Source organism: Apodemus sylvaticus, chromosome 6 (assembly GCF_947179515.1).
Source record: "Apodemus sylvaticus chromosome 6, mApoSyl1.1, whole genome shotgun sequence".
Taxonomy (NCBI): Eukaryota; Metazoa; Chordata; class Mammalia; order Rodentia; family Muridae; genus Apodemus; species Apodemus sylvaticus.
In genome coordinates this window covers 43,693,573-43,710,042 of record NC_067477.1, presented here as the reverse complement: position 1 = coordinate 43,710,042, position 16,470 = coordinate 43,693,573, and the positions used below count along the sequence as shown (strand labels likewise).

Sequence of the window (16,470 nt, the reverse complement as noted above, 5' to 3'; positions counted from 1 at the left end):
AATGAATGAATGAATGAATGAATATGTGTTAATGTATGTGTGTATCTCTCAAAAAAATTGAGAGGAAGAACAATATGACCCATAACATAGTTTCTTATTGCAGAATTCAAATCACCTTCTCCCTCTATGCTTCATATTACAAGAGAAAATAGTCATTGTATAATTTTCAATATTCTCAGATGCTCAGCATATTTTGGGGGACTGGCTTTGGGGGGAGTTATTTGTTTGTTTTGAGACGGACTTTCTTTGTATAGCCCTGACTGTCCTGGAACTATCTTTGTAGACCAAGCTGTCCTCTAGAGATTCACCTGCCTCTGCCTCCCAAGTGCTGGGATTAAAGGTGTACCCTGCCACACCCTAATGTTACGTAGACCAGCTTTACACTCATGGAGAATGTTAAGGAAAATCTTTTGTAGTCATCATGATTTTCTTTTGATTATTTTAGTAAGAAAAATCTTTTTTATGAGACAGCACATTTTTTCTTATGTTATTATTACAGTCAGGATGTATTCCCATAATACTAAGCTAAATCTCTGTTTCTTCTAAAAGCTGCCTCCATCTTCTATATAATGGCCTTTCAGATATGTGAATGCACAATCCTATTTCACATTACTTAATTCCCTCTCAAAGAAAGTGCCATTTATCATTATAAAAAAATTAAATTGTATGTTCTCTTCCATTTTCAGAAACTTTATTTGCTGTAATATTATTATAATTGTTTATTCCCAAAGCTACTATTAGAGAGATTGATTTAAAACCAAGATTAATCTGGCATATTTACCGAGTGCCTGCCTTGTGAAAGGATTTAGTATGGCAGTTCCTGAGCCTGGATAAAACAAGAACGTTCGATAAGGCAGATAAGTTTGTTAGTTACAGATGATGTCAGCTTTATATCAGCTTTTACTGTAACTGTGGTCTCTCCTGCTCCTTTCTCGCTGTTCTAACTTTGATGCTAGTGTTGCCATGCCTGCAGTTTTTCTTATTTACATGTGACAGTTATTTTCAGTCTCTGATCTCTTGAGGCATTTTCCTTATAATTAACAATAAAATAGAACTTGAACTTAAATTAAAAGCCCTATGCTTGAAATGTTATTATTCCTTTTGCTTTAATAGAAATCTTGCATAAATGATTAACAGAATTTTTCTTGCTTCCATCTTAACTTTTATTACGATTTATACAGCTTTTTCCGGGCTCTATTGTTGCTTGGCTTCAGACAGATCCTATTCACTCTCTTTATTCTTTAATATTTTGGAAATTATACCATCTAGTACCCTTTGTTGTTTTCCTTGCAGATACTGGTTCTCATAGTCAAATAATTCACTATTTCATTTTTACTAATATACTTTTATTTACCATTATATAAAGAGGAGACCTATCACACGTCATATTCAAATAAGATTTCTACATATTGACAGCTTTTGCCTGAAGGTAAACTATAAAAAATGATGTATCTTTCACAGTATGAATATTATGGTCACTTAGAAAAATAGTGTTTAAAAATGAAAACAGTATTACCTTGAATATCTCCCTATGTCTGCCAGCCTCAGTATCTTCTCCTATCCTGACTATATAACAGCATTCTGAAATTAACTCATAGGAATTGAAATATATTGTTCTTTTAAAACATGCGTATTATTGTCATTAATTTTATTTCTCAACTGTGAGTTGACATATATAGGGAATTCTGTCTGAAATATCAGGAGAAATTATTTTTTTCAGTTTTACTATCTGGTTCTTGAAAAGTTAATATACTCTCATTTTTGTTTAATAAACTGAGAAAATCGGGAGGTCTTCTTTCTACTATAGTTTATTATTTAATTCTGTTTACCTCTTATTACTCAAGTCAATATCTTGATCTTCAAAAGCAAACTGACTTTATTTGTGTAAAGTTAAAAAGTCAGGGAGCAGTGAGATGGCATAGCAGGTAAGATTATCTGCCAACAAGACATGAACATACATACATACATACATACATACATACATACATAAATAAGTTGGCTTTTTTTTAAATCAGTTGATTATGGTAGTTAATACCATAGTTAATACCTGTAATTTCAACACTGGTGGTTGGGTGTTCAAGGGCAGTCCAAGCTATATAATGACCAGACCAGTTAGGTATACATAATCAAACCCAAATTTTTTTATTGGATATTTTCTTTATTTACATTTTAAATGTTTTCTCCTTCCCAGGTCTCCCCTTCAGAAACCTCCTATCCCATCCAACCTACCCCTGTCTCTATTGGGGTGCTCCTCCTCCCACCCACTCCTATCCTCCTGCCCTGTCATTCCCCTACACTGGGGCATTGAACACCCTCAGGCCCAAGGGTCTCTCCTCCCACTGATGTCCAACAAGGTCATCTTCTGCCACATATATGGCCAGAGCCATGGGTAGCTCCATGTGTACTCCATGGTTGGTGGTCCAGTCCCCAGGAGCTCCAGAGGGTCTGGCCTATTGACACTGTTGCTCCTTCCATGGGGCTGCAAACCCCCTCAGTTCCTTCAATCCTTTCTCCATCTCCTCCATCCTGGACCCTGTGCTCAGTCCAATGGTTGGCTGCAAGCTTTGTCCTCTGTATTTGTCAGGATGTGGCAGAGCATCTCAGGAGACAGCCATATCAGGCTTTTATCAGCAAGCACTTCCCGGCATCCAAAATAACTTCTGGGTTTGGTGACTGTCAGCTGGGGCAGTGTCTGGATGGCCTTTCCTTTAGTGTCTACTCCACACGTTGTCTCCATATTTCTTCCTGTGAGTATTTTGTTCACCCTCCTAAAAAGCACTGAAGCATCCTCATTTTGGTCTTCCTTCTTCTTAGGCCTCATATGGTCCATGAATTGAATCTTGGGTATTCTGAACTTTTGGGCTAATAGCCACTTATCAGTGAGTACATAGTGTGTTTGTTCCTTTGTGACTAAGTCACCTCACTCAGGATGATATTCTCATGTTCCATCCTTTGCCTTTGAATTTCATGAAGTCATTGCTTTTAATGGCTAAGTAGTACTCCATTGTGTAAATGTACCACATTTTCTGTATCCATTCCTCTGTCGAGGGACACCTGGGTTGTTTCTAGCTTTTGGCTATTATAAATAAGGCTGCTATGAACATAGTGGAGCATGTGTCCTTACTGCATGTTGGAGCATCTTCTGGGTATATGCTGAGAAGTGGCATAGCTGGGACTTCAGGTAGTGCTATGTTCAGTTTTCTGAGGAACCCCCAGACTGATTTCCAGAGTGATTGTACCAGCTAGCAATCCCATCATCAATTGGGAAGGAGGCAAAAAAGAAGTGATATCAGGACATTATAGCTGTTGGAGATGTGATCTTTTACACAACTTTTTTTTAAAGCTTTATTTATTTATTATATATATATGAGTACACTATAGCAGTACAGATGTTTGTGAGCCACCATGTGGTTGTTGGGATTTGAACTCAGGACCTTCGGAAGAACACTCAGTGCTCTTAACTGCTGAGCCATCTCTCCAACCCCGAGATGTGATCTTTATATGACAGTTTGACACTATATATGGGCTATGGGGAGAATCTCTTGACATTGGCTCAGCAGGTGTTGACTCCACCGTCAGCAGGTGGCCTGCTGCAAGTCTGGCAAGAAACTGCCTGCTGCAAGGAAATTGCAAGTCTGGCAGCTCAGCAGATTTCAGCTCTCCAGGTGCTGGCTGGCCTTGGTGCCCAGGTAAAAACAGGAAGCTGTATTGTTCTAATAAGAACAAAGGGCCAGGAACTTTGGGTTGAGATTCAAAAACCCACCTCAAATGCTGGGGGAGGGAACACCATTCCGTATTCCTCAGTTAAGAATTCTCTGTTTAGCTCTGTTCCCCATTTTTAAATAAGGTTATTTGGTTCTCTGGAGTCTAACTTCTTGAGTTCTTTGTATATATTGGATATTAGCCCTCTATCAGATGTGAAGGGGGCTTAAAAAGAGAGAATGGGGGTTTAGGGAGTGTGGCATGGCAGTGTGGGGGAAGGGAGTGCTTAGGTGGACCCATGCCCAGGCACCTCTTTCCCCTGAGGGACCACACTCACACAGACATGGTATAGAATAGAGTTTATTCACGGCAGATGATGGGAGTTAGAGAGGCAGAGGGGGGTGGGGCAGGAAGAGAGAAGAGAGTAGAGAAGTGGAGGCTGGCCATGATGTGGAGAGAGGGGGAAGGGGAGGAGAGCCCAAGGGGCAGAGAGGTGAGAGTGTGATAAGAAAGAGAGAGAGAGAGAGAGAGAGAGAGAGAGAGAGAGAGGGGGGGGAGGGGAAAGTAGCCCCTTTTATAATGGGCCAGGTCTATGGGACTGTTGCCAGGTAAGTGTGGGGTGAAGCTTAGACAGAATACCTACAAGATGTAGGATTGATAAAGATCTTTCCCCAATCTGTTGGCTGCCATTTTTTCCTACTGAGGGTGTCCTTTGCTTTGCAAATTTATGAGGTCCCATTTGTTGATTCTTGATCTTAGAGCATAAGCCATTGGTATTCTGTTCAGGAACTTTTCCCCTGTGCCCATGTGTTTGAGACTTTTCCCCACCTTCTCTTCTATTAGATTCAGTGTATCTGGTTTTATGTGGAGGTCCTTGATCTACTTGGACTTCAGCTTTGTACAGGGAGAAGAATGGATCAATTTGCATCCTTCTACATGTTAAATGCCAGTTGAACCAGCACCATTTGTTGAAATTGATATCTTTTTTTCCACTGGATGGTTTTAGCTGCTTTGTCAAAGATGAAGTGACCATAGCTGTGTGGGTTCATTTCTGGGTCTTCAATTCTATTTCATTGATCTTCACTGACCTTCCTGTCACTGTACCAATACCATGCAGTTTTTATCACAATTACTCTGTAGTATAGCTTGAAGTCAACCAGGTAGAAACAGAAAGAACTATACAAAGAATCAACAAAACCAAGAAATGGTTCTTTGAGAAAAATCAACAGGATAGATAAACCCTTAGCCAAACTAACCAGAGGGCACAGGGACAGTATCCAAATTAACAAAATCAGAAATGATAAGGGAGATATAACAACAGAAACTTAGAAAATTCAAAAAATTATCAGATCCTACTAGAAAAGCCTATACTCAACAAAACTGGAAATCTGAATGAAATGGACAATTTTCTAGACAGATACCAAATACCAAAGTTAAATCAGAATCAGATAAATGATCTAAACAATCCCATAACCCCTAAAGAAATAGAAGCAGTCATTAACAGTCTCTAAAAAAAGAAAAAGAAAAAAAAAGCCGAGGACAAGATGGGATTAGTGCAGAATTCTATCAGACCCTCAAAGAAGACCTAATACCAATACTTTTCAAACTATTCCACAAAATATAAACAGAATGAACACAAAGATCCAACAAAAAAAGAGAACTTAAGACCAGTTTCCTTCATTCTCACCAACCGAATCCAAGAACACATCAAACAGTCATCCACCATGATCAAGTAGGCTTCATCCAAGGGATGCAGGGATGGTTCAATAAATGGAAATCCATCAATGCTATCCACTACATAAACAAACTCAAAGAAAAGAACCACATGATCATTTCATTAGATGCTGAGAAAGCATTTGACAAAATCTAACACCCCTTCATGATAAAAATCTTGGAAAGATAGGAATTCAAGGTCTGTACCTAAACATAGTAAAAGCAATATACAGCAACCAGTAGCCAACATCAAACTAAATGGAGAGAAATTTGAAGCAATCCCACTGAAATCAGGAACTAGACAAGGCTGTCTACTCTTCTCTCTACCTGTTCAATATAGTACTTGAAGTCCTAGCAAGAGCAATTAGCCAATAAAAGGAGGTCAAAGGGATACAAATTGGAAAGGAAGAAGTCAAAATTTCACTATTTGCAGAAGATATAATAGTATACTTACATGACCCCAAAAACTCCACCAGAGAACTCCTGAACCTGATAAACAACTTCAACAAAGTGGTTGGATATAAAATTAACTCAAAACAAATCATTAGCCTTCCTATACTCAAAGTATAAAGAGGCTGAGAAAGAAATTAGGGAAACGACACCCTTCACAATAGTACAAATAATATTAAATACCTTGGTGTGACTCTAACCAAGCAAGTGAAAGATCTGTATGACAAGAACTTCAAGTCTCTGAAGAAAGAAATTGAAGATCTCAGAAAATAGAAAGATTTTCCATGCTCATGGATTGGCAGGGTTAATATAGTAAAAATGGCCATCTTGCCTAAAGCAATCTACAGATTCAATTTTTTTTTATTTATTTTTTTTGCAATCCCCATCAAATTTCCCACTCAATTCTTCATAGAGTTAGAAAGAACAATTTCCAAATTTATCTGGAATAACAAAAAACCCAGGATTGTGAAAACTGTTCTCAGCAATATAAGAACCTCTGGCCATCACATCACCATCACAAAACAAATTGTTAAGTAGTCTGGTGAAAGAACTTTGAAGGTAAATATTAAATTTTAATTTAAAAATGTTTTATTATTTAAAATTAATCCTAAAAGGAAAGTAAATTCATGACTTTTAAACAAGTCCATAGTTATGTCTTATCAAAATATTACTTTCTATCAGATTTTACGATTCAGAGTCATATTGGTTCATTTCCCATTGCTATACTAAAATATCTATCCATGAAAGTGATAGTCATTCCAGGCAAACCTTTACCTATGTCTACTCCATACTCTGTCTTTTATGCTTTTACATGAGAATCCAATCTCATAAGAATCTTCCTTTTATGTTCATCTAAGTAAAACCCATACAACTATTTCTCCTTGGGCTGGGGTGGAACAAACACTTTATGAGTTTGTAGAAACTGTACTTCAAGACAATGCTGCCACTTCCTCTTCTGTCTTACTTTAACACTACCTCACTCCCTGAATATCTCTTTCTTTTCCTATAAAACTGGCATAATATCCATCCAGCCTAACATGAAACATAAATGAAATTGTGAGTCCTCTAGTTGTCACCATCATCTTAGGTCACCAGAAGTGTACTACACAAGTATTAAGAGATGGGAAACAGAAAGGTGGAGAAGGACAGGACCCATATGGTGGGCCTAGCTATGATACTAGACAAGATGACGTTTTCAAATTGAGAAGCAATCACTTTACTAATCTATTAGCCACAAGGTGGAGGAGCATTTTCTTTAAAACAAGATGAATTACAGAAAGAATTTAGAACAAAATTTCTTGTAATTTACTTCTGCAAACTAATTTTTCATTGGCCCATTGGTGATTAAGTGATCATACAGGTTTTTTTTTCCTTTTTCTTTTATTGTTATTTGTATTGTTTTGTTCATTTGTCTGGTTTTATTTTTTTAAAAAAAATAGAAAAAATATTTCCTGAATAATATGAAAGGAATAAGGAAAAACCACTGGCAAGTATACTCTTTTGTAATCAGTTATCCAAGATTGTACACCTGTAAATATATTGGCCCCATGATCATATGTGTGTCATTGATGCTTTGTTTCAAAACACTTTTCAAAATCCTGTGCATCCAGCATGTATAAATGGCATAATATTGGTAAATTAACTGTTTCCTTGTATGAGCACAAAATTGTTTTGTCAATATTCATTTGAACTACAACCTACATTGGGGTGTTATTTCTAACACTTAACAAAATAATTTGCTGTACCTTTCCTTAAATCAAAATGAAAATGACTGATTAAGTTCTGTTTAAAATACTTAGTTCAGTACAACCTTTCTTCCATATTTACCTAACCAGTTTAACTTTAAAATTCACTTTTGGTTTGGTTTGGTTTTTACTATGGGTTATTCCTTCAGTGAACATACGAGCACATCTAACTGAAGACCTACAAATATTCCTATATTGGTAGGCAGAACCTCCCACAAAGTACTTTCCAACGTTTTATTTTCATAGATTCTCCTTGAGAGATTGCTTCTGAGATCCAAACAACCCCAGAAATGCAAGCAGGAAAATGACCTGCCTTGCTATTTGGACTTTTCATATATACTCTATAAATTTATTTAAATCTCAACCTCAGACCATCTCCGAACTTTAAAGAAAACTGTACTTTGCCAGACTATTGGATAAATGACAGCTAACCTTCTGGGAAACACAGATGTTGTGGTTACTATTCCTATTGTTTTATACATTGTATCATTCAATGTGGTAACAATTCTATTATCCTTACTTTACAGATGAAAAACTGAGGCAAAAGAGGTTTAGGAACTTGTCTAAGGTTTAACATTGAGCAAGTAGCAGCACCAGGATTTAAGCTCAGGCAGTATTAGTCGATCTGGCCTCAATAGTGTTCCCTCCAACTCCCTTATCAAGTAGTTAAGTAAAATGACTGGATATCCAGCTTCATGGACATGGGAGATTTGGGAAACACATTCAGTCACTATAAAAGATATGTTTATAGTCAAAAACTTTTTACTCAAGTGACCTTAAGCACAGGAGGAATTCTGGGGAGGTTATAGGGTTACCTCATCGAACTCAAGAGAAAGAACAGGATCTATGCTATAGAGGGACTAAGCCAAAACTAGAAAATGAGAAGCCAGGCTTGCCCTCTTCTCAAATGTCTGTGTTAGATGTCCATGAAGGACAAACAGAAAGTCAACACTACTTCCAAACAAGATGTTTCTCAGAAAAGGGGAACTATGCAGTGTGAGATGGATGTAAAGTACCTCTTCTCCCCAGACTTCAGATGCACACCATGGAGGGACCTGGTGCACTTACTTGCCTTCTTTGCTAAAAGGAATATGCTTATCCTCAATCCCCAGTATTCATCTTGTCCCTTTACTCTTACACAATAACTCATACAACCTTCCTTCTTTTCCCAATAAGCTCCTGTTGGCTCTTCATAGTCACTGGGGTTTCCCCCTTCTACTTCCTCTTTAATAGACTCCATGTTTTCAAGCTTGAGGGAACCTCCAAAATCTTCTTATCCTACCTAACCATTTCTGCTGGGCCCTTCACTCTAGCCAGGCCATAGTCCAATCTGATCTGGTAACACCATAAACTTAGTTGCTCTTCCAGGCTCTCGCCAGTACAATTCCTTTTGTTTATAAAGACCTTTCCCACTCCTTTCCATCAAAGTCTAGTCTATTTTTCAAGGCTCCAAGTCACTTGCTTTAAAGATTCTTTGTTCATTTGTTGTTTGGGTTTGTTTTTTGAGACAGTATTTCACTATGCAGCCCAATCTGGCTTCAAACTTAACAATGAACATCCTGCTTTGGTTTCATGACCGCCGATATAATGGGCATGAACCATCACACCTGACCTTATCTAAAAAGTCTTATGTGATCCTGTCAATGCATAGGGTGACTAACTATACTTGTATGCCCAGGAATTCCAGGACGTGTGACTTTGAGTACATAGGATATTTGTGGGCAAACCAAAATACTTCAGACATCCTACAGTACCCCACTGTCTCCTCTACTGCACTGTTTGAACAAAAAGCCCTGTGAAAGTACCCGTAGCTACTACTTAAAAAATTGAAAATAAGTTCTTTTTCCATGTTAATACTTACACTCTAATTGTAGAAGCCCATTTGGTTCCCACTTCACACAGAATACATTATTATGCTCACAGTAATATAAACGAATAAATTTATAAAGTAGTTTTCAGTTAGTACCATTTCTTTCTATGTTATCATATTTGTCTTTATTATTCCAGCCCAGATGACTTACTCAATGCCTTGAATGAGGGTATCAGCCGTGCTGATGTCATCATCACGTCAGGAGGAGTATCCATGGGGGAAAAGGTATGGAAAAATAGGCTCATGGAACTTAGTCACTTTATGATTTTATCTTTGATCGCCTATTGTGGTTTGGTAGTGTTTTGATTTGATTTCTGCTTCTACAATAAAACACTCTGACCCAAAGCAACACAGATATGGAAACTGTTTACAGAAACTCAAGCAAGAACTTGAAGCAGAAATATTAAGGAATGCTGCTTGCTGGCTAGATTGCAGGTTCGTGCTGAGCTAGCTTCCTTGTCTAGCCCAGGACCACCTATCAAGAGAATAGTGCCGCCTTTTGGTTGGGCTCTCCTAGTCATTTAATAATTAAGACCGTCCCTCACAGAAATACCTACCCACAGACCAACCTGAGAAAGATAAGTTATTGAGACTGCCTTTTCAGGTAATTCTAGGCTGTGTCAAGTTGACCGTTAACACTGACCATTAACAATAATACTAGGTAGGCATCTCATATTCATTATCAGAATCCCACAAAGCTAAAGGCATGAAGGCTTATCTTTCTAAAAAAAAAAAAAAAAAAAAAAAAAAAAAAAAAAAAAAAGATGCCATGGAATTAATCAAGAGGTTTATATCAGGAGCATCTGGGAAAATCTCACAAACTATAGAGTGCCTTTGCTCATACCTGTGTCACGTCCACCCTCGCCAGCAAAGAGGACGCAACACCAGGGAGTTTCTTCCTTCTGTGGTTTATTTGGGAAACCTTGAATTAAGCTTATTTCTTCTTTTGGCGGCCCCGGGCTCTCTGCCAGCCTGACCTTATATAGCCTACTCAGCCCTGTCTACCAAGGGAGATAGCCAGTCGTTTCCTCATTGGTGAACTAAGTGAGTTCTTCATTAGCATGTAAGTGTGATAAGGAATACAGCACACTGTGCATGTACTCAAGTGATTTACTACCAGGGAGCTGCATGTGGCCAACGCCATCTTGTAATAGAGATGAACAAAGGGTGGCTTACTACATACCTGGAGACATGTTTTTCACTTACTTTTACATTGTGACTTTATATATTATATTTATGCCCAAGATAAAGATCTACCTTTCATCCATTTGAACATGACCTCACAGAGGTCATCTCACTCACCATATTCTTCAGCCTATGCTCCCAACAAGAAGAACCAGGAAGAGGTTTCTTTGGCCTTCTTTAAGCAATATTCATAATGATGGATAATTGCAATAAAAAATATACATATGTATGACTTTATATGACTATTTTATATAGTATATCTTAATCTTATATAAATCTCAGCTTAACCATTGTAGTATCACTAAGTTTGTATGTCTTAATGAAATGTTAGCTTTTGATTATTATACCCATTGAAAATATTATTAAAGTAAAATATTTCTTGCTATAATAAAATTTATGGTTTGTCTCAAAAATATTTTAGAAATGTTTTACCTATTTCTAAATTTTCTCATATCTCATAATAATGACTTAAAATTTAAGATTAAGATATTATCATAACAGTTTTAATAAATTCATATTTTCTTCTATTTTTTGAGTCAAGGTTTCCTGTAGCCCAGGCTACCCTTGTGCTTGCTATAAAGCTAATAATCTTGAACTTCTGGTCCTTCTGCTTCCAGCTCTAGAGTGAGATACAGATGTGCTACCATGTTTGGTTTTCAAATTAATATTTTCTAGGAGCTATGTATAATATATAATTGTATATATAATCTTTGAGCCTGCTCCCTATAGTTATAAAATGGTCTAAACTTACAACCTGACCCCGGTCCAGAGAACAAATTCAATAACCTGAACAGAAAATAAACTGCATTTTCATTCACAACTTTGATTTCAGACTCCTTTTTGAGAACAGAATTTTAGCTACTAAAACCCATAAAAGAAAAGAATCTCAGCCTAAGAATATTATTTCAAATTATAGCTTAAAGGAAAGTGTTAATAGTGTGGATAGGCATTCTTGCTACACATAATTAGCTGTGTAAGTCTTTCCTCGAAGTCTCTCACAAGCCTTTATCACCAGATAAAGCATATAACACAGACATCTCATGAAATCCAAAAACTACATTTGGGATCTATACTGTGGGAACGCAATAAGAAATGATTTGCAACATGTTTTCATTATCAAGTTGCTCTTAATATCACAAGAGCATACCCTAAATTCAGGACTGTTTAAATGTATTTTCAGGGGTTGTTTTATACAGAATTTATCTTAGTTTCTAAGGAGCCAATTGTGGTATAATGCTGCTGAGAAAACCCAATGTTTGCCTTCCTTACACCTCTACAGAGGCAAAACCTATGGGCACACAAGCATGGCAGTTATGATGAAAATGTTGTCAGCAAAGATGAATATTTCTGAATCTAATCTACTAGTGCTAACAAAGATATCATCTATCTTAGAGTTTTATTTAGAAGAAAACAAAGCCAATATAATTAAGCATACCGATTTTCTTTATTCTACTATTTCTGTTTCAATATTCTTACACTAGAACTTTAATTCGCCACGCAAGATATTTTAAGATAAGGATATCTCAAACTATTCCCAGGACCTCAGGACTTGATCAATGTCCTTATCTCCTAAAGATTTACTGGAATTACTAGGGTCAGAACCTGGGCTCTGGCAACCCGTTACAATCAAGGTTCAGTCACTTTCTTCAGTAGGCTAGTTTAAACAAGCAATGATAAAAAGCAGAAAAAGGAAATTTACATAAAACTTGGTCATACTGGGAATAGTAAATAGGTTCAGTGACCTCCTAAATGCAAGTCTATCTTCAGGATCCTAACACGAAGTTCAAGTTTAAACACAATTCAAGATATATGTATAACTAAACAGTCCTGGTCAAGGTATGGCCCCACCCATCACTGGCCCATTATTAATTTAGTTCTAAGCTCTCCTGCCAGGTGGTCTGGCAAGTTGTCAGAACTGTGTGAAATTTCTTTTGGGGAGATGACTTCATAAGTTTGACCAGCCAGGAATGATGGCATACACTTCTGATCCTAGGTTTGTTAAGGTGAAGCAGGAAATCTGTGACCCTGAGACTAGACTGCAAAGTCTTGGTGAATGTTTCCTCTGGTAGTAAAATTACAAAAGTTTTATATATCAAGTCTCTAGATAGAGAGTTCATGTAAATCAAACAGTGTTAATCACTTTTTATCATAAAATATGTGATATAAACGATGTAAGAGAGTAAGGCTTTATTATAGCTATTGTTTTCAGAGGTTTCAGTCCATCATAGCAAAGGTCCTTATGGAACAGAACAGCTCTCACATCAGGGTGGCCAGGAAGCAGAGAGGGGCCTAGATGTGATAGAGTCTTCACCCTTTTCCCATTTATTCTTTCCTGATAGTATTCAATGTCAAAGCATGATTTTCTCACTTAGTGAATCCTTTCAGAGGTGTGCTTGACTAATCTAGGCATTCACCAGACCAATCAAATTGATGTAAGGCTTAACAGTCACAGGTTCTGATATGTGTATTAATACCAGTTAATTGTAGGACTCTAGTCTAGGGCCGAGTGAGCGTCTCTTCTTGGGCGTGGCAGCTCTTCCCATGAAACTTTTAAAAGAGTAGCATATGGACAAGTCTAACTGTTTCCACTGTCTCTTCTTATAAAATGCAAAAACCAACCTATGGTCTTCTAGAGGCCCTCTAGAACTTTGGAGATCATTTTAAATGTAAAAGAATTCTAACATTTTCTTTCTCTTAAATTTAAGCCTGAATTTTAAAAGGCTAAAATGTCCCTAATTTTTCAAACCACCACCACCACCAACAACAACAACAGCAAAAACTGAAAATGAACGCAAGGGCTAGAGTGGAATCTCTGTGTGTTAGAGTACTGGCTATTCTTCTAGAGGACCCAGGTTTGGCTCATAGCTCCTACGTGGTAACCAACATCCCTAACTGTAGTTAAGGCTCTCATGCCCTCTTCTGGCCTTCACAGGCACAAGTATGCATGCAGGGAAGACACTGATACACATAAAGTATAAATAAATATAAATAAGTCTTTTTTCACAATGCTTATAAATAACAAGTTTGGGACAGGTTTCACTCAGTCCTAAGTAAGGGATCTTTGTTCTTTGTCAGGCTTCTTTAATCCAGAATCCAACTGGAAAATTATGTGAAAATAATTTTGATGTTGTAGGAAAACATTAATTAATATCAAAGATGCAGTGGATGGGGAGGGGCTCAGCCAATAAAGTACTTGTAACACAGGCATAAGGACCTGAATTCAGATCTCTGAAACTCAAATACAAGTGCAGCAGCATGCATTGTAACTATAGACGTGGAGACAGGAAGATAGGCTCCCACATCAGTGAGCTCTAGGTTCAGTGATAACCTCACTTAAAAACTGAGGTGGAAATGCATCAGTGAAGTGGTGCCACATGTGAAAATGCTTGCTTTGAAGCCTACTGACCCAGTGTGGGTCTCAGAACACACTCAGTGGAAGGATAGAATCAATTCCCACAAGTTGTCTTCTAACCTATACACGTGCTCCTTAGCATGATCACACACTCATACCCATGTGCTTTCTACCCTCTCTTCTCCCTCCACTCCGCTCCCCTTCCCCTCCTCTCCCCTTCCCTCCCTTTTCCCCTCCCCTCTCCTCCTCTCCTCTCCTCTTCCCCTCTATAACTCCCTTAAATGGTAGAGAGCAATTGAGGCAGATATCTAAAGACACCCTCTAGTATCCATACCTATGCCCACTACACACACACACACACACACACACACACACACACTCACACAATCCACAAGTAAGTTCATTAAGATTGAGTTAACTGAAATTTTCTTAAGGCTTTGTTTAGGCATGGTTTTTATGAAAAAAAAAAAAGGCAAATGAAAGTCACTTCTCAAATTTTGAGCTCTCCATAGCATATAAAAGTAAACAAATTACATTATTAAAAATTTGTTCACTCAAAACTATAGTTAGGAGCATTTTCTCTCTGGTGACTATGCAAGGCGGGTATGACCAGGAGCGCAGGAAATACAGGAGTGGCAGAGCAGCTGGGACAGTGTCCTACTGGGCTCCATTTGTACCCAGGAGCTGGGCTGCTCCATCTCCATCTGTGCACCATTTCTGCCAGAGGAGAACTGGTCTCCAGGGAGTGCTTCAAATCCCAGGTTTGGAGGTGAGACCACTATTTTCTCTCCAGAGACTGCAAGGTCGGTACGGACAGCAGCGCAAGGAACACAGGAGTGGTAGAGCAGCTGGGACAGGATCCTTCTAGGTTCCATATGCACCTAGGAGTTGGGCTGAGCCACAGCCCACTGTGCCAGGGGAGAGCTGCTCTCCTAGTGGTGCTGAGACAGGGTTGCGTGCCACATGACAGACAAGCTACAGCCAGAGACAGCAGGACCAGCTAACACCAGAGATAAACTCATGGCAAAAAGTAAATGCAAGAATGTTACTAACAGAAAGCAAGGCGACATGGCACCATCTGAACCCAGTTCTCCCACAACAGCAAGTCCTGGATACCCCAACACACCAGAAAAGCAAGATTTGGATTTAAAATCACAGCTCATAATGCTGATAGAGGACTTTAAGAAGGACATAACTCCCTTAAAGAAGTACAGGAAAGCACAAACAAACAGGTGAAGGAATTCAACAAAAACATCCAGGATCTAAAAAGGGAAGTAGAAACAATAAAGAAATCACAAAGGGAAACAACTCTGGAGATAGAAAACCTAGGAAAGAAGACAGGAGTCACAGATGCAAGCATTAACAACAGAATACAAGAGATAGAAGAGGGAGGTACAGAAGATACCATAGAAAACATTGACACAACAGTCAAATAAAATGCAAAATGCCAAAAGCTCCTAACAAAAACATCCAGGAAATGCTGGACACAATGAGAAGATCAAACCTAAGGATTATAGATATAGAAGAGAGGGAAGATTTCCAGCCTAAAGAGCCAGTAAATGTCTTCAACAAAATTATAGAAGAAAACTTCCCTAACCTAAAGAAAGAAGATGCCCGTGAACATACAAGAAGCCTACAGAACTCCAAATAGATTGGACCAGAAAAGAAATTCCTCCTGTCACATAATAATCAAAACACCAAATGCACTAAACAAAAAAAGAATATTAAAAACAGAAAGGGGAAAAGGTCAAGTAACCTATAAAGGCATACCTCTCAGAATTACACAAGACTTTTCACCAGAGACTATGAAAGTCAGAAGATCCTGGGCAGATATCATACAGACCCTAAGAGAACACAAATGCCAACCCTGACCTCAAGCTATACTACAGAGCAATTGTGATAAAAACTGCATGGTATTGGTACAATGACAGGCAGGTAGATCAGCAAAATAGAATTGAAGACCCAGAAACGAACCCACACACCTATGGTCACTTTAGCTCCTTTGACAAAGGAGCTAAAACCACCCAGTGGAAAAAAGACATCATTTTCAACAAATAGTGCTGGTTCAACTGGCAGTCAACATGTAGAAGGATGTAAATTGATCCATTCTTATCTCCCTGTACAAAGCTAAAGTCCAAGTAGATCAAGGACCTCCACATAAAACCAGATACAGTGAATCTAATAGAAGAGAAAGTGGGGGAAGAGCCTTGAGCACATGGGCACAGGTGAAAATTTCCTGAACAGAACACCAATAGCTTATGCTCTAAGATCAATAATTCACCCCATAAAATTGTAAAGCTATAAGGCAAATGACACTGTCAATAGGAAAAAACGGCAACCAATTGGAAAAGATCTTTACCAATCCTACATCAGATAGAGGGCTCATATCCAATATATACAAAGAACTCAAGAACTTAGACTCCAGAGAACCAAATAACCCTATTAAAAATGGG

At 38.1% G+C, this 16,470-nt stretch overlaps 1 protein-coding gene across 3 annotated transcripts in view; it reads left to right on the top strand.

The window, feature by feature from the left end:
* The window catches only part of Gphn (gephyrin), a 447,337-nt gene that overhangs the window by 416,907 nt on the left and 13,960 nt on the right, over positions 1-16,470 (top strand). For all 3 annotated transcript variants that reach the window (XM_052185596.1, XM_052185597.1, XM_052185595.1), the window contains one exon: positions 9,618-9,705. In XM_052185596.1, the coding sequence (XP_052041556.1) occupies positions 9,618-9,705 (88 nt within the window). The remainder of the gene's footprint in view (positions 1-9,617; positions 9,706-16,470) is intronic.